Source organism: Excalfactoria chinensis, chromosome 5, assembly GCF_039878825.1.
Source record: "Excalfactoria chinensis isolate bCotChi1 chromosome 5, bCotChi1.hap2, whole genome shotgun sequence".
Lineage (NCBI taxonomy): Eukaryota > Metazoa > Chordata > Aves > Galliformes > Phasianidae > Excalfactoria > Excalfactoria chinensis.
Genome location: NC_092829.1, coordinates 19586953 through 19604264, shown reverse-complemented (window position 1 = coordinate 19604264; position 17312 = coordinate 19586953). Strand labels below are relative to the sequence as shown.

General features: G+C 44.5%; 2 protein-coding genes across 2 annotated transcripts; one reads left to right on the top strand and one right to left on the bottom strand.

The window, feature by feature from the left end:
* Window positions 1-125: 125 nt before the first annotated feature.
* Window positions 126-10664, bottom strand: TMED8 (transmembrane p24 trafficking protein family member 8). Its single transcript, XM_072337767.1, has 6 exons — window positions 10416-10664; window positions 10137-10215; window positions 8279-8408; window positions 7259-7400; window positions 6708-7007; window positions 126-5775 (listed from the first exon to the last, which is right to left on the bottom strand). The coding sequence occupies exons 1-6, from the start codon at window positions 10507-10509 to the stop codon at window positions 5558-5560; spliced, it is 963 nt and encodes a 320-aa protein (XP_072193868.1). The 5' UTR covers window positions 10510-10664; the 3' UTR covers window positions 126-5557.
* A 136-nt stretch (window positions 10665-10800) lies between these two features.
* Window positions 10801-17194, top strand: SAMD15 (sterile alpha motif domain containing 15). Its single transcript, XM_072337768.1, has 3 exons — window positions 10801-10950; window positions 11328-11426; window positions 15571-17194. The coding sequence occupies exons 1-3, from the start codon at window positions 10849-10851 to the stop codon at window positions 15796-15798; spliced, it is 429 nt and encodes a 142-aa protein (XP_072193869.1). The 5' UTR covers window positions 10801-10848; the 3' UTR covers window positions 15799-17194.
* Window positions 17195-17312: the final 118 nt, after the last annotated feature.

Sequence of the window (17312 nt, the reverse complement as noted above, 5' to 3'; positions counted from 1 at the left end):
AATAGTTGCTATTTTGTCACTTATTTTTATAAGCTCCATTGTATTCGTGTTTGTTGGTTTTTTTTGCTAAGTCTGTATTCATAAGAGAAAGTGAAATACACTCTCTTTAAACAGAAGACAAAGGTAGTGATTGCATAGTGAAAAGTTTATTTAAAGGGAATAACTTTCAATATAATATTACAAATCAGCCACAACACATCGAATATAAACAATACAAACCAAGCCTAGAAGGAAAGCAAACACTATAAATATTCACATGTGCCCTTCAGCAAGAGATTCAGTGCCGCATCTTGTTGAAATAACCTGCCTTTTAAAACTAATTCCTTCAGAGGAGACGAAAAGCAACAGGTTGGTACAAACAAATGAATTGTGAGGTTCCAGGACAACAAATGTATTCACATCACGTAAAGAAAGGCTTGGAGACAGCTGTCACAGTTTACAAGAATATATGTCTGGGGAAAAAAAAGAAAGGATATGACCAACTACAAGACAGTCCACTGAAAGACTGTGCTAACAGCTTGGAGCAGGGACTTGAGAGCAGATTGCTTCACTCTGAGGAGAGCAGTTAGTCACCCAGGCACTCAGGAAGTCACAGGGAGATCACCTCCAACTATCTACTTTCCAAGAACAGCCTCTAAACTTAAAAGTCAGGCAAAGCCTCTTTAGCTCTGAGCTTAATGGTTGGCATCCAGCTTCATGCCTAAGAGACTTCACTCGCCAGTCCAGATGGGCTTAAACCAGATAACCCTTAATGACAAACCACAGATCCATCCATTCAACCTGATGTTCTGTCTTCAGCTGCAACAGCTTGAGTGTTTCAGAATAAAATGCCAGAGACTCTTAGGAGGAAAGTGTGGAATAGTTCCACGGGAAATTCTCCTCCTAGCAAGATGTGTTTGGACTCTGCCATTTAATGTTCACTCTAAAACTTCAGTTAGGGTTTACTAGCTTATCGAAACAAGCGACTTCACACTTGGACTCCTGATAAACTTGTGGCTTCTAATTACAATTAATTAGATTAATTAGAATTAAATTAAGCCTAATTAGCTTATGTATTTAACAAGATCAGTTCACGGTTTTCCCTTCTTTCATTTCAGATATTTCATTATTATCTCTAGGTAAAAGAAATGGAGAAAGCCACCTCTCTCTCATTTGCAGACCAAAAACACCTTTGTTGCTTTGGTCTCTCATCCAGTCTCAATACATGTTAAGCACACACCACCCAACACTGGACTCACTGTGGTAAAACAATGAATGGCCATGAGGAATGCTATTTATGTCTGTCTGCTGTTTCTCTGGTCCTCAGGCTTACCACCAGAATATCAGAAGTATAGTCCTTTGGTGTTCCACAATATTTTGCAGCAGCTTTTAATGTTCTGAATCTTAATCTTTCTGAAGGTAAAGATCCTGTGGTGCCAGGAAACTCTAACAATTCTACTTCTCATCTTAAAGCAACAAGGCAGATTAATGAACAGCTTAAATCCCCACGACAGCCAACCAGGACTCTCTCCTTGCTTGATCATAGTGCCTCCTCTCTACTCAAACTGGCAGAGAAACAAGGAGAAGAAAACCCTGGGATTACTGACATCCGTGGCTCTTACTTCAGACATGCTCCTTGCTCCTAAGGCACCTTGTGATAAATCCTCTGCAAAGTGCACTGGGGTAGTGAGACAAGAAGGGTATAAGCAGTGGGGACAAAGTGAACTCACGTAGGGATTCTCTACCCAGTTTCCAACTCACAAGAACAAGTACTTCTTTCAGCAACTAGGCATGTGACAAGGGTCACCTCCAGTCTTCCCCACCAAGTCCAGCAGCACAGCTGGCCCTACTGCAGGCCATATATGGCTACACGCACACAGTTACAAGGAGACACTCCACAGGATAAGACCAAAAAGAAAGGAGTGTGGCAACCTTTCAGACTGTTGCATAATAGCTCAACTTTCATCTCAGTACCTCAGGTTGGTCAGTTAAGCTCTTTCTCTCCTTAAGCACACATTTTCATCTTACAGTTCATGTAAATGGCTCAGTGGTAGTATTAATGTACATAACTGCTAAATGAGTTCCAAATATTACTTTGGGAATAGCCTGTCTCTGACACCAATACCCATAACATGGGCCTCCAGAGTTGGTTAGCAAATTAAATTGGTACAAGCGGTGCCAGACAATTTCAACTCTCAGTCCTCAGTGAAATGCATACACTTTCAACTCCCGCTGCTACACTACTGCTAAGGGAGAAGAGTAAGATAAAACAATGGATAGCTTATTACCTGATTTGACATTAAAAAATATCCAACAGATTGTTACCATTATCATAAACAGACAATTATACAACCTAATTTTTATGCAAATCCTATGCTACATGTTTTATGTCTCCGGCTGAACATGAAAATCTCATTGTTAGATCTAAGTCACATTCAAAACAAACTGGAAAACAATTCTGTGCTTTTACAAAAGCAAACAAAGAGTTTGAAAAATGTAGGAGCAGGTTATTCCTTAATTGAGCTTTCTGAGTTTTTAGATACAATCTACCGGAAGAAGAAATGCATTTTTAAAACTGATCTGAAATCTTCTTTCTGGAGAAGGATTGGGAATTTCCCTTCCTCAAGGATTAATTTCCCTCTCTGATGTGAAAATGCCTTTTAAATTCATTTTTCTTTCTAAACCCAAAATCTAGATCAAGTTTATACTTAAAAGAAGAGCTTCCACCACTACCTCAGCAGACAGTGGGATCACATACAAGTCCAGGATACACAGATAATAGAGAAAAGGACACAAGAAATAAGGAGATTACTTCTTTGAACCAACTACAGAGTTCAATTATGAATGCAGATGGCCACTGTTAATCACTAGCCACGCATCCAAGCTAGGGGGTTTATCAGAAAATGAATAAAGACTACAGATCCTTCCTAAAAGAAGTCGTCACCTAGATAATGAATGATACTTTAACACCTGAGAAACATCCATGATGAGGAAATTAAAGAATAAACAAAGGGTAATTATCTTGTGCAACTGTAAAGCTTCTGTTTCCTGCAGATAAAATATTCTATGCAAAAAACTTTTTTGTGTTCATAAGAGATACCACATGCTTCCAGGAAGCATAAGTAGTGAAATAATACACACTAGATACCTTCACAGCAAGTCTGTTTATGGGCATCACGTTTTTGCAGGACAGGCACATAAAGATTGGGATAACAAGCCAGATTCAATGTTTCTATTAAGCTTAAGTCAGTGAGACTAGGAGATGGGGACAGTTCCAAACAAATGACCTGATCCTCATTAAAAGGTTGGTCCACATTTCAGAAAGCTAGAACTGAGCAACAGGATCACCATCTAAATAGCAGCTTATCTTCACTAAAACCACTAACAAGTTATCTTGACAACTTGTACATACTATTTGTTTCAGTAAGTGACCAGAACTGGTAGTCAGGCAGGCTTTATTCACATCTTACAAGATGAAAGAAAAAATGTGTTTTCAATGAGGATATGATCAAAATCCAGACAGTGAGAGGGGGAGTGGCTGGGAATTAGAAATAGGGGGGACGCATTACAGGAAAAACATTTATTTAGTGGCAATAACAGCATCCCATAGTGTGCTGTGAGACTGAGGATCAGCAATTGCAGAAAATTTATCCTATTCATAGGTCAAAATTCCCTTCATCATAAATAAATCCTAATTAGAAAGTGGATCAGATGCCCTACAGTGTCTCATACATTAACCAGCAATGTAAGGCTGCCCTATGCTTCCCTCTGCTTGATGAACAGCTCTGCAGCTCCCCTATGGCCAGATTCTCTCCCTCCTTTGAGAAAGGCTTCCAAGTCAGGGCCCAGAGTAACACCAGCTCACTCCTTACCCTGACCAACTCTGCTCCCTGCCTGCCCACCCAGGGAGCAACTAGATTTCTGGTTTTCCTCCTTCCTGTTCCAAGCTTGGGCTGTTCTACTATAAACACCTCTTTTTCTCTCCCCCTCCCATACACACCTTTTTGACCTACTAAGTGCTCTGGGGCAGTGAACATTACTTGTTCAGAGATGCTAAAAGAAGAGCTTGAACATAAGGAAAATTCCACAGCATTATAATATAGCCTTAAGAAATACGCAGCCCTCCTAGGACAGTAAAATCTTTGGCTTTAACTACCCCAAAAACATTTTCTTCATCAATCCCTCTCAATAAAGGGAATGACCAAATAGAGGTGCTTTATCTGGAGAATTTACAAATAAAACTCAGAATTCTACTAGCATCACCGTGCAAATAACCATTCTGTGTCTCTGCAGAGAGGTATCAAAGTGTAAACACATCACTATTCTTAAAAAGAGCATGATTTTAAGTTATTTTTAAGTATTAAAATAAACAACAGTTGCTGATAAAAGTGATTTAAAACTCATCTCTGAAGGATTAACGTAATCCTTGTTCAACTCTGCCAATACTCAAGCAGGAAGTGCCATCACTAGCCACTGAAACATGCCAAGAAACTCTATCCTTCACCACACGATCAGGACTAGCAATGGCTTTGCTCATTCTAGTTTACAGAGAGGATTGGGTAAATTCTGTCACTTTTGAGTTTCTGCTCTTTTGCAACAGTACCTTTGTAATAACAATAGCAGCTGAGAAACTATGCTTCCCTCGGGAGCAACTTCCTTCCTATATATGCTATTATCCAGCAACACCAGTGAATCAACATGCTGCTACAAAGAAACATTTCTCATATACTCCTTGGTTGTATCCCAGCCTTCTCATATTTATTCAATACAGCAGTAAATCATTTTTTCTATTTTACATCTGGACTACAGGAAAAAATGTGGTCACTGGAGTTTTAATCATAATTTTTGTATCTCTATAATCTACAGATGCAACATCTAATTCTTGATCCACAGGAAAATCTTCCTATGAACTTCTGTTTGTGCACTCCCCTCCCCAGCCCCGCACTCTGTTCTAACACATGGGAACTGTAGGTTAGAGCTGGCTGTTGTAGCGTGGCCATGCCGTGTGCACAGGCTGCCACTGGCCATCATGCATCCCCACATATAGCAAGGAAGGAAGCGCTGGCAGCTGGTGACACATAGTGGTGGTAAGTGATAAGATTATCGGTGGTTTGGTGAACAGCCAGACGTGTTTTCGTCTCACTGCAGCTGACAGCTGCCCTCTAGTGATCCAAACGCAGCAGAAGAGCCTGAAGATTTACAGAACAGCAACAGATGAAGAATACTTTGACTTCATTTTGTACCACTGCAACAGAAAGAAACCAAGACCAACTGCACCTGGCCTCTGGGCATTTACTGGCTGCAATGAAGGCCCAACACTATACCTACAGAGAGCAGGACTCCCAAAGTTTTACAGAAATAACAGCTGCCTGTAGACAACCAGTCACAACCACCCTTCTCCACCAGGACAGCTGGGAAGGAGGGTGTGGGGAGAAACCAAGTTGTGTCTGAAGAGTTGCTAGCAGAGTTGTGCCTTTGTTCTGTCATACAGAAGTGCCCATCAGGGAGCACCAGGGCTGGGTGGCAACCTGCTGCGCTCACCACCTCCCGTCTGCCATCCCTGCCCCTTCCCATCCCTTCAGCTAGTGTAAAAGACATGAAAGAACAGAGTCTTATTGCGGAGGAGAGAGTACGAATTATCAAATTTCAGCAGGTAGATGCCCTCGCCTGGGTAGTCGTGGCTTCCTGCCTGCACCTCCCGATGGCTGTCCCTTCGATACACAGGCATGATTTCTCCATAGCGGTTCCGCAGATAGCTTTTGGAGCCCCTTTCCACATCACCAACAGGGGCAAGTCCTGAATGGGAAAGAGGAGGAAAGCATGAAAGCATCAGTTAAGCTACTAAATAGCCCATAAGCTAAACAAGACCAGAATATAGAGGCATGTAAACATAAGGAGGGCTACCTATGATAGCATTACATGTAATATCTGCCCTGACCTCTGCTAATATGACCTACAAAGCTCAGCTTTTCTTACTGTGATAAAAAGGACATATTGAGGATCAGCTCTCTTTGTAATACTAATGGAACAGTACTATTTGCTTGCCAGCCTGGCCTACTCTCCCTGGACTTCACTTCTAGACAGTTCACTCCTCTTATATATGCCACAACCAGGCCTTCCTTAAGGAGGCCCAGTGCTACTGACATGGAGTAAAGGAAAGGTGGAAAAGGTCTTCACTATAACTTCACTATGTTTGTACATCCTCAATTCTCTCCAAGAGTAAATTTCTCATATATGAACATCTACATTTTGGAGAACTTGCAAGATTGATTTCAAACACCAAAACCCCCAGCTGCGCTGGTCACAAATACACTGAAAACAACAGAATTGCTAATATATGTTTCCACAGATACAAAGACACAAAATAGCAGTCAGCACAAATTAATGATACACTGGGACAATGCATAAACAAAAAAAGAACCTTTTGGTTATCACCTACCACCAAAAATTTCTCAGCTAGAAAAGCTTGTTATCAGCTGGAAAAGGGATTTCTCCTTTATTTTTCAGTGTACTAGGTTTCAAAAATGCTCTTGGAGGACAGCCACTGACAAGTGCTGAAGCAGGAAGGGCTAACAGCTCTGTCATTTTAGCCTAATCAAACCCCAACAGGCTGCAGAGATAACAAGTGGACTAGGTAAGCAGAGTAGATGTAAATTACAGCATCTGACAAACATTCTCAGCAGCATGGTAACAAGCACAACAAAATAACTCTCAAAGCGTACACCAACCTTCAATTTCCTCTTCCTCCTCTTCATCCTCCTCATCACTGGATTCGCTGACCTGAACAGTAATGGCAGTGCTAGTAACAGTGGTCCAGTCAAAATAGACTCCAAATCCAATGTCATAATCATCTGTAGCAAACTCCCAGCAAACGCGTTTCCCATCTGGATGGGTTGGCACACGGACTGTCACCACCTCGCCTCGTTTCACCACCATCCTAGCACTCTTCTCCTTTCCCATCTTGGCTTTGAATTCCTTCATCTTCCCTGTGGTCCATGTAGTAGGTGGAGCCAGAGGGGGAGGCTGAGCTGAAACAAGGGGAAAAGATCATCAGCTCATCTTACGACTGGCCAAACCACCATAAATAGCTGCACTGTTCTCAGATAAGGCTCTTGTATTCTGGAGTCAGATATGAAGTTTTTGCACAACACCAGCAAGGAGCCCACACTTCCAACAGTGCCTTTAAGACAGACTCTACTGTTCTCTGGCCAAGGCAGACACTGGCACTTAAAAAAGTGGCCACAGAGTAATTAAGAAATTAGGTCCTTTCAGGCCTCACCTTTTCTCTGCTCCCCAAGGAGGTCTGCAGTTTCCAGCTCAGCTGAAAGGATATCCACAGCACCAGTGTGATCTGACTGAATCATGACTATATCCCCTGCTCCTTGATGTATGTGGTACTTGGTCATTTGAGCAAGAGCTTCCTGTACAAAACACATATACCCAGTCACAAAGACTATAATGGTAAGAAAGTCCTCAGACGGATTTACATCTCAGTAGTAATTTACACTGAAGTCAAGTCAGATCCTGCAGTAGCTTCTGTTAGAACTAGAAAAAAATACCTTGATCTAAGGCACCTCACTGCTTTACTTTCCCCACAGCAGACACTCTGCAGTCATGTGCTGCATCCATGTCACAAACCACACATCCCTTGCCTCCCCAAGAGTCTCTGGGCAGGCACATGTTTGCATCTTCCTGATATTTGTCATTTTTCAGCAAAGCAATAGCCTCGCAGACACAGCCGACTGCTCCCAGAAAGCACTCCCAAAGCGCTGCTTCCCTAGGGACAGCCTTTCAGCTCTGGCTGCATCAACACTGCAGCACAATCACAATGACATCAACTGCATCCCGAGCAAAGGTCCATCCAGTTTATTGTGGCCAGCCCTCTTTCCATTTATGAAAATACACAGCATCTGAGCTGCGTGACACCTGCACAAGTTCTCCCCACTGTATTTGTAATACAAGCAAATTGGCTGCTCAACAAAAGATGGTAGATTGCCTTCCACTCCCTATACCATAAACACGCACAAAGGGAACCCCCAGAAGAATCAGACAAGAGGCAGAAGGTAAGAATAACCCTGAAACCTTGACAAGCCAGAAACCACAAGGAAGTAAGGACTAGCAGAGTATGCAAGAGAGATTTTGCAAAGCAAGTCAGTAACTTTTACCATAAGTGAATCAACTTTATTACTTTCACCTTAACACAACCCTTAAAGCCTGTCCCACAGTCCTTAAGCACAGCAGTAGGGCAGAAGAAATGCTGCTGTACCTCCCTCCTTAGATGTCAGGAACAACCACCTACCTCTTTGGTGGACTGGATTTGGTCAGGCAGCTTCTCTTCTGCATCAGCAACTTTCTGGTCCTCCACAGTGCGACAATCTTCCGTTGAATCCTCTGTTGCATCTGCACTCACGGGTGACCCTATCTGCAACCTCTCAGAGGAAGAAAGCACCACAATTCAGCACTTACACTCAGGTCACAAGCAACAGAGCTCAGCTGTGAGAAGGATCACTCCAAGGCAGCCAAAATTCAGGACAGAGGCACTGAGCATCCTGCAGTTAGTGCCCAACACCTGTTCAGAGAGCCCTTTGTACCCCCAGTTCTGCCCTTGTCTTCCATAAAAGACACAGGGAGTAACTTCAGAGACATATTCCATATTTAATGTCCTTTAGACAGTAACTAATTCACTGCATGCATTCAGTGCAGTGTTTGCATAGAAATCAGCAGCAATTTTCTGCTCAAGAAATGATACCTCCTGTTTTGCTAGCTACTGCATGGCATCAGAGGCCAACCAGAGCAGGTTGAAAGGATTCAGAACAGTTTTGAGAGCCAGCCTGAAAGCGTCCTACCACAACCTTCCCCATCATGGAAAGATGAAATCCCAAGAAATACAGAGAACACACAGGTTCCCTCTGCCATATTCAGACGCCGCACAGACAAGAAGTCTGTACACCACATAATGGCACAACAGCAACAGTAAAGAACATCCGCACTGTGATGAGTGGGACATACCAAAGCAAAAAGAAAGGTTCAAAGAAGGAAAAGAATGAGCAAGAAAGGAAACAATCCTGGCACTCTATCTCTGCTGAAGATTTTTTCTATATTACTGTCAACAAAAAGAAGTCCCTTCACATGTGAGAAACAGTCTCAGTAGCAAGGGATCAGACTATTAATCTAGCATGGAATAGTTTAAAAAGATTGCAGCTCCACTCAGACACATTCCACGCTGAGTCTATATAGAAGACAAGAACTAGAACAGGGCAAACATGGTTCATGTTACCACGAGCAAGTCTTAGAAGCAGATCTACAGCGCTTAGCCAATTCCTCCTCAAGCAGTCTTCTTGGATCACCCTTTTTGGACCCTTTCCTTTCTAAGGAGATTCACCATACACAAATTCATCAGGTAACAGCCATCAGTACCCAGCTTTGGCCATTCTGCTCACAGCCTGTGTTGATCATTCCTTGAATAAAGAGTGATATAAGAAAACACCTGGACTAGAGAAGGCTGATGTCAGGGTGACTAGCATCAAACTAAGATGACACCAAACAGCCATTTTAATGACTGTTGTCTTTTCTTTTCTAAACGAGGCTGTTGTTTAACAAATAGCGTGATCTACTTTTTGACAAACTGAGTTGCAGATTTCTGAAACTATGTCACGAGCAATACACGTACTCTCAGAAAGGAAAACCCCATATGCCCAGCTGTAATGACAAGCCAAGCATCTGACAAGGTGGCTGGGAAGCAGCATTAGGAGAAGGCTGATACAGAAGACAAAGGCTGAAGAATGAAAAGCATCGTCAAGAAAACAGCATAAGGAACATGTGTGCTCAGCCTCCACACAGTGCAAGTGCCGAAGTACTGAAATACTCTGAACACGTCCTGAAAGCTCAGTAGTTCTTACTGGCTACGGACTACAAAACCTTCTGGGGTTGACTCCAACCTGATCAATTCCACAGTGTGACCAGGTGAGCCGTGAGCTACACTTTGTTCTTTAACAGGCTTTAAAACGTAGGTCCGCAGGGACGGCTCCTCCTGCACCGAATCCAACACACGCTGCCCCAACGTCTTCAGCCCCTCCTGCCCAGCCGCACAGGGCCGGCGCGGAGCAAAGCAGGCCGCTAACGCTCGCGGGGTACCGAACACACGAACGCTTTCCTACCCGCACGGCGAGTCGCCGCTCTCCGAGCCATCACCCCGCTGCTCCGCAGGCTCCGTCCGCTGGGCTGCGGCTTCATTTTCTAACGACAAACAGAACGGAGGAAGAGAAGTCGCTTTCCGTCCTTGAGAACACGCAGACAGGAGGGCACGCAGGCAGCGCTCGAACGAGGACCCTCGCGTTCTCCGTCTGCCGCCCGCCTCGCGGAGCCCACACAGCAGCCCACGCTGCGTCCCCCCGCCCGCCCAACGCCGTCCCCCGGCCCCGCAGCCCGGCCCGTACCCGAGGAGAGCTCAGCGCCGCTAAAGCCGCCCGGCGCTCCGGCGGCCTGGGGCTCGAACCGGGAGCCGACGGCGGCGGTCAGCACGTCCGACATGGGCAGGGCCGGCGGGCGCTGAGCCCGGGGCGACAGCCTGCCGCGGCGGAAACACCCGAGAGGAGCCGAAGCGCTGCGCCCGGCGGCGGCGGAAACACCCGAGCGGAGAGGGAGGCGGAAAGAGCCGAGCAGTGTGCGTGCGGGAAGAGGGCGGCGCGGGGTACTGAGGCTTTTGTGTCCCCCCCCGACAACGGAGCCAATCGAGAACGGGTTCCGCAGAGCCGCCGGCGCGTCGCCAGCGGGGAGGCGGGGGGGGGTGTGGGGGAAGGGAAAGCGGGGTGCGCTGCAGGAAGTGGCCGTTGCCGGAGCAATGGGGCTCGGGGGGACGCGCGACCGCAGATGGGGTCGAACCCGGGGCAGGAACCCGCCAGCCCAGTGCTGGCCTGGGGAACCGCCGAGGTGGCAGAGTGGGTGGTGGGGCTCGGCTTCCCCCAGTACCAGGTGCGGGGCTGCCGCTTCCAGGGTCAGAGGCTCTGGACGCCGCGATGGAACAAGGGGGAATGGGTTTAACCGAAAAGAAGGGAGACAGGTTAGATGTTGGGGGAATTCTGTACTCAGAGAGAAGTGAGGCAATGGCGCTGCTGCACAGAGAGGCTGTGATGCCCCATCCCTGGAGGCACTGAAGGCCAGGCTGGATGGCGCCATCGGCATCTGACCTGGTGGGGGGCAGCCCCGCACACGACACGGGTTGGGGCGGGGTGGGCTGTGAGGTCCTCCATCCCAAGGCTTATCTGTGATTTTATGATTCTACAACACTGGTGGGGGTTGGCCAAGGGCTGCGGATGTCCCATAGCCTTCCCTTCTGCTTCTCTGCCCAGGAGTGCTTCAGAGCCAACGGCATCACCGGCCGCCGCCTCATCCTGGTGAACTGCTCCAGCCTGCCGGCCCTGGGCATCACAGACTTCGGACACATGCAGGTGCACATGTGTGCTGCGGTGCTGGGGCTGCCTCGGCTGGTCAGAGGCCAGCTCCAGCCCCTCCTGCTCACCAGGAGGGCTATCACAGCACCTGTTTGCCCGGGCAGATTTTGTGTGAGCAGTGAGCCTGAAACCAGACAACCAGTTTTAGTCAGCCCAATGATCGTGTTGTTCAAGTCTTCAGATGTAACTCTGTAGCTGACTGCGGACTGCAGGCTGCCTTTCCAGGGCGACACTGGTGCATCAGAACTGCCTTACCTTTCTTTTAGCCTGTGTTGCTCCTCTGACCCCAGAAAACTGCTTAGCAAGATGCAAATGTCCTTCATAGGCAATCCCTCAGAATTTCCTTTCAGTAATTTTCCACTTACCCATCTCTTTGATTGAATCTGTAGAACATCTGCAAATCTGGGCAGCTTTAACCTGCAACAGTCAAACCACATTTCTCGAGCAGCAGAAGGGCAACTTGTTATTACTTCCTTGTTTTATACTCTGCTGAACACAAATGTCTCTGCTTCTTCCCCGTTTTATAAACATGTAATTTTCTGGTAATTTTCCTCTCACTCCTTGTTTCTTCCTTGTTTCTCTAAAACCACCAACAGATAAGCTAAGGTCAAGGCTGCAGCTTGGCCTTCCAAAGATTCCTGAAGGTGCAGAGATGCAACATTTCGTACTTACAATTTATGTAGGTAGTTTTTGTGTTGTTTTAAATTCATTTAGTTTTCACCAGGATCACGATGGAATAGAGTTTATTGATCTTTCATTTACCCCTCATTTTATTTGTTTATCCCTCGTGTAGGGATGGCGATAGGAAACACAAGAAACCTCACCTAAACAATGTGTTGCACACGTATTTTAGGTCAGTATTTGAAACACACTCAGGTTTAGTCTTCATTAAATCACACTTCTTTTCTATGATATGCTGTAGTTGTACTGAAACTACTAGCTGTACAGTGTTGTGAGATACCAGAGGCACTGGCTGTGAATTTTGGGTTAACATCAAAGTAGTAAAGGACCCACTAATACTTACTGCTTTTTGGTTTACTTTCCACTAACACTCAGCCAACACAGGATTTAGCCAAAGGAAATCTGGATGCTTATAAGATTTTACACATCACTGTGTACGTACACTGTGGAAGCAGCACAGATGTTCCCTACATTTTATAAAGTGTAAAGTAGAGGAATTAATAGTGATTTGTCTTTATCTTGCCTGGGACATGTGGTTCGACTGCTGTGGTTTACAGTTACCCATCACCTTAACGTCAGCATCAAAAAGGAAACTACTGAAGATAAATGCTGAGAATACCCAACAGCACGTACCCTGTGCAACAGCAGTCAGATCTAGAGAAGCATGAGCTTAGATTTGTTTGAACAGTTCCAAGAGATATTTCAATAAGGAATGGATCTGCTGTCTGAATCACGCTCATCCACTATTGACTGTGATTTCAGTTGCCCTAATCACATGCTTCCCCTTAAATGCATCCTCCCCTTTGACGGTCAAATCCAATCTCTTGCAAAGTCAAACTTCTGTATCTTGAATCCAAACAAAAGATAATATAGACTTTTGCCATTGAGAAACGTATTTATGTACCAAAAAGAGCCTTAAAATAACACGTAGGAGGAAACGTAGATAAAACTGCTTTCCACTGATGTCAGTTATTGGTATGAGAAACCACATCAGAGATGCAGCCGATGCTGAAAGAACAGGAGGAGGTCTGATTTGGGATCAAAAGGTACTGGGTTTTTACACAACCCGCAGTTCAAAGCCTGGTGATCAGAAGCTTCTGAGCCTACGAAGCACAGATGTGCAGAGACCTGGCATGAGAAACCAGAGGACAGCAGAGCTCAAACTGGAACAACAGAGTGGTTGTAGTTGAGTGTCAGCATACCTGTGAGGTCCTTATAGCAGTGTGAAAGGAGCAAAGAGGAAAACACCAACTCAAAATCAGGTAGTGGATCTAAGACGAGCCTAGGAATAAAACTGAGGTTTTGCTTTAGTTGCAGACTGGCTTGGCTTTAGTTACTGGTTTTCTTCCTATTTTCAGCATGTGTCTGAGAAATTGAGACAGACCACACAAGTAATCCTTAAAGAGAAGTGTAACAGGAAGTTGAACTGATAAAACACATCAAAAATGCTTGCAGCTCTTTCCTAGGAGAGCAAAGCTCTTTGGGGAATAAGGACAAGACTCTTTTGGATCACAGATGGGAAAAGTCATCTAGTTTTAAAGGAAGGTGATACTTAGTTGCATTTATTTTCAGGATTTAGATGGGATAATTTGCCCAGTTGTAATACTGCTAGAACTGATTCATTGATCCCTTTCATTATCAGAGCAAGCTGACTTAAATTTCATTTCCCTCTTTCTACTCCACAATGGAAACAGAGGGATTTGAGGCTGCACTTACTGAGCCAAGCCAATTGTTTCACGTTTGATTTACAGTTGCTTTCCCCAGAGGACACAAGGTAGAAGTTCAAGTAACCAGGGAGAGAGAAAATCTTTGTGCTCCAGTGAATGGCATACGAACACTGCTTTTTTATTCTGGAGAACCAAAAAGCAATTTCACGTCTAAGCTTCCCCCTGGCTGAGCAGTCTTAACTGTTTGTTTGAAATGGAATATGCCACCAAAAAATATTGCTTAGTACCATGAGTAATAGTGTTGACTGCAGAGGTGAAGGCATCACACTGCTCTGCTGGCCTTGTTCACACAGAAGCCTTTCAAGAGTATGTCTAGGGCAAGAAGAGACAGCCTTTGCAGTTACCAAAGGTGACAAGTTCTTTGTATGATTTTTAATCCCCAGCTCCTCATTGGGATATAGGGATTTTGTATGGTAGTTGTTTAACAGCTAAGAAAAACTAAGCTACATGCTAGAGAAAACAACTGCAAAACCTGCTTTTTCTCTTTTAGAAACTGAAGGAAAAACTAACCAGGCCAGGGTAATGTTAGCTGACTTACTCCAACAAGCTTACAAATTGGACTACATAATGTTTTCCAAAGCTTGTAAGTGAGTGAAGATCATCTCAGACTTCAGCAGAACCTCGATGTTCTTGAAAATCATGCTCCATCCTGCTGCTTGCTTGTGTCTTCTACCTCTCCCCTACTTGGGTGGGATCCAGGATCACAGGGATCTGAGCTGACTGTGGCCCACCTGGGGCCCTCAGTAAGAGTGTACTGGAGCAGGTGCAAAGGTAACATCATAATGCTGCTCACAAGGGCACGCAAGCTTCCCAACCAGAAATATCAGGGAAAGGCTGATAGCAGTCAAAACCTGATAGTTACTATAGAAATGAGCACGATAGCATCAGTTCAGTGGCACAGAAACATTTTGCAATATAGGGGAAATGGCAGTTTGATAAAAAAAAACAACACAACTATGCATTAAATTTTCTGAGAGCTTCTTGGCACAGTTAAATGAAGTTACTGCTGATTTTAATTCCACTGTTCTGGTATTTTTAAGTATATCAAAGCCACTGAAAATAGCAGTCCAGTGTTCTTTTGCTCACAGATACTGCAGTGTCCTGCTCTATAGGCTCAAGCCAAGGTTGGGGGGAGGTACTGAGGAAATGCTGTGAAAGATCAGTACAACCTTGTGAGCTGCATTTCAGCACTTCAGTCAAATCAGAAGGTTACATTCTTGGAAGTGACTTCAAGAATAATGACAAGTCTCCACATCGACAGTCCCAGCCCAGCTGGCTCAGTCAGACAGTCTCCTCTGATTTTCTTAATGAGCAATATGGCTTACTGGCTTCATTCATTTTTCCAGCTCTTCTATGTATAGAGTCGGTTACTAACAATATAACTTTGCAAACAGCAATGTTTTTGCATTAGGCAGACTCCAGCTCATTCACCCATAACTTGTTTGTTCTGCAAGTGCAAACAGGAAAGCCAGGCTGTTTCTGCCACTAAAGAAAGCAGCTGTGAGGCTGTCACCCACAGTAACCCTGGAGAACATGCAATCTCCTCTCCTTTTACAATGTCATACCAGGATCATGCTTTCAGATCCTTCCTGAGTTGCAACTTCAAGTGTGAAAATGTTCCAAAATTCATAAACTCAATTTCCTTTTTTGCTGCTTTGGCACCAAATAGTATAAGCTGATGTCCTGTGAAGTGAGAATTTCTAATGTTTTTGTCTGATATATTTGTGTTGCAGGAGATTTCACGACGTGTGCGGGAGCTGCTGGGGATCGAGGAGCCTGTCTTTAGCAGATCCATTGCCCTCCCACGCAGAGACAACATGGGTCTCTTCCTGGAACAAAAGTCTCGATCAGGACAGAAAGCAGATGCCCTCACTTTCTCACAGTTTGTCCAAGAAGCAGGCCTAGAGCCCTACTCTACATTTCCTCCTTTGCAGCAGACACAGACTGGGGGAGAAACATAGACTCAGGATTAGAGTCACACTGCAGTTCCACCTGTGTAAGAAGCCCACCCGGGAAAGCAGTATACATCCTTATTAGCTTGCCATTTGTTCAGGGTGGTATAGTTTCACATTTCTCACATTAAATGAAAGGCTATTGCAGCTCTTGGACATTTAATGACAGCAAACACATCCCTGCATTGGCTCTTTACTGTAAGAATTCTTTGCAATTCATTTGCTACCAGGAACCAAGTGAAACAAAACACATAAATCAGGTGTGACTTTACCACTGACGGTCTGTCTTAAAATTCTGCTTCACAGTTGATTAAAAAGACCCAAAAAATTCAATCCTAGCCATATTTCAATTTCCAGTGATTGGCAATAGTTTCCCTGCTGCTCAAGTGAAGAGATTTCTCCTAGGTTTCAGTGTCTGCAGACTGGAAACGCTGCTAACTACAAAGCTAAGACAAATGGCACACACAGTGGTGCACATTTGTGTTGCCTGCTGCTATCAGCAGCCTGGGGATGCCAAGTTACAATGTAAACAACCAATCCCTGTCCTAACCACGGAACTGATTTAGTGTGAAACAGAACCACGAAGTGCTTTATCATAGCAAACAGGACTGCAGCACAGGGCAGGAAGTGTGAGAGAATACTGTGAGCTAAAGTAGAGAAGTTGGGAAATGAAGAGTTACCTGTCCTGAGTGGATTTGAACAAAACATGTAGTTAGTTAAATCTTCTTTTTCCCTGAATGAGGTCTCACAGAACCTGTAACAGCAGTGGGACTTGAATTGTACAGCCTCGCTGGAACACGTACTGACACTGGCAAGGAATTGTGAGTTAAGCATTGGTTAAAGCCTGGCTCAACTGAAAGAGCACTCCTGACTTCATGATTTTGTTTGGTGACAGACTTCCCTGAGATCCCATGTGGGAAGGAAAAGATGGGCCCTAGTCCTGTGTGGTTCTTTGGGCCAGAGCTGTTAACCACAAGTTAACTGTAATTCAGTTTTCCATTGGAATTGCAACAGGAACCTGTTAAGCTGAATCAGGTCACAGGTCAAGATATCAGTGTGGTAAGTAAGCTCGGACCAAAACCAGGGCAGATTTCAGCAGATTTAGAAAGAAGCTAGTTTATGAAGAGAGTTTCACAAGGTGAGTGAAACTTTTAAGAGCAAATAGGTACATTCTTGTCTCAAAATATGAAAATCAAGAGATCTCAGTGCTGATATGTTAGTAAGGGAACTGCTTTTATGTTTGGCAAGGCTGCAGATGGATGCAAAATGGAATTTCTCAATGGTGGAAACAGAGTGGAAAGAAAGACAATGTAATACTATTGTATAATCTTTTACTTACTTCCATCAGTGGTTTGCATTACGACTAAGAAATTAATAAGTAAAAGTTTATTTGCTTTTTGGCGTTATTTTTGCCTGGCAATACAAAGTCCTTACAGTAGGTTCTTCCACTAGATACTGCTGAGACCAGAAAGAGAAACTGATGGAAAAGAGTTGTCAACATCTCTGGGCATTTCATCCCTTTG

What these genes read in the sequence shown, in the direction of transcription:
- TMED8 (XM_072337767.1), bottom strand. Translation starts at nt 10,509, where the DNA reads ATGTCGGACGTGCTGACCGCCGCCGTCGGCTCCCGGTTCGAGCCCCAG. An exon ending in CGGCGCTGAGCTCTCCTCGG is followed by an intron (nt 10,216 to 10,415) that starts GTACGGGCCGGG and finishes GTTTGTCGTTAG; the next exon opens with AAAATGAAGCCGCAGCCCAG. An exon ending in AAATCCAGTCCACCAAAGAG is followed by an intron (nt 7,401 to 8,278) that starts GTAGGTGGTTGT and finishes TGTTTTGTACAG; the next exon opens with GAAGCTCTTGCTCAAATGAC.
- SAMD15 (XM_072337768.1), top strand. Translation starts at nt 10,849, where the DNA reads ATGGGGTCGAACCCGGGGCAGGAACCCGCCAGCCCAGTGCTGGCCTGG. An exon ending in TCGGCTTCCCCCAGTACCAG is followed by an intron (nt 10,951 to 11,327) that starts GTGCGGGGCTGC and finishes TTCTCTGCCCAG; the next exon opens with GAGTGCTTCAGAGCCAACGG. An exon ending in CAGACTTCGGACACATGCAG is followed by an intron (nt 11,427 to 15,570) that starts GTGCACATGTGT and finishes TTTGTGTTGCAG; the next exon opens with GAGATTTCACGACGTGTGCG.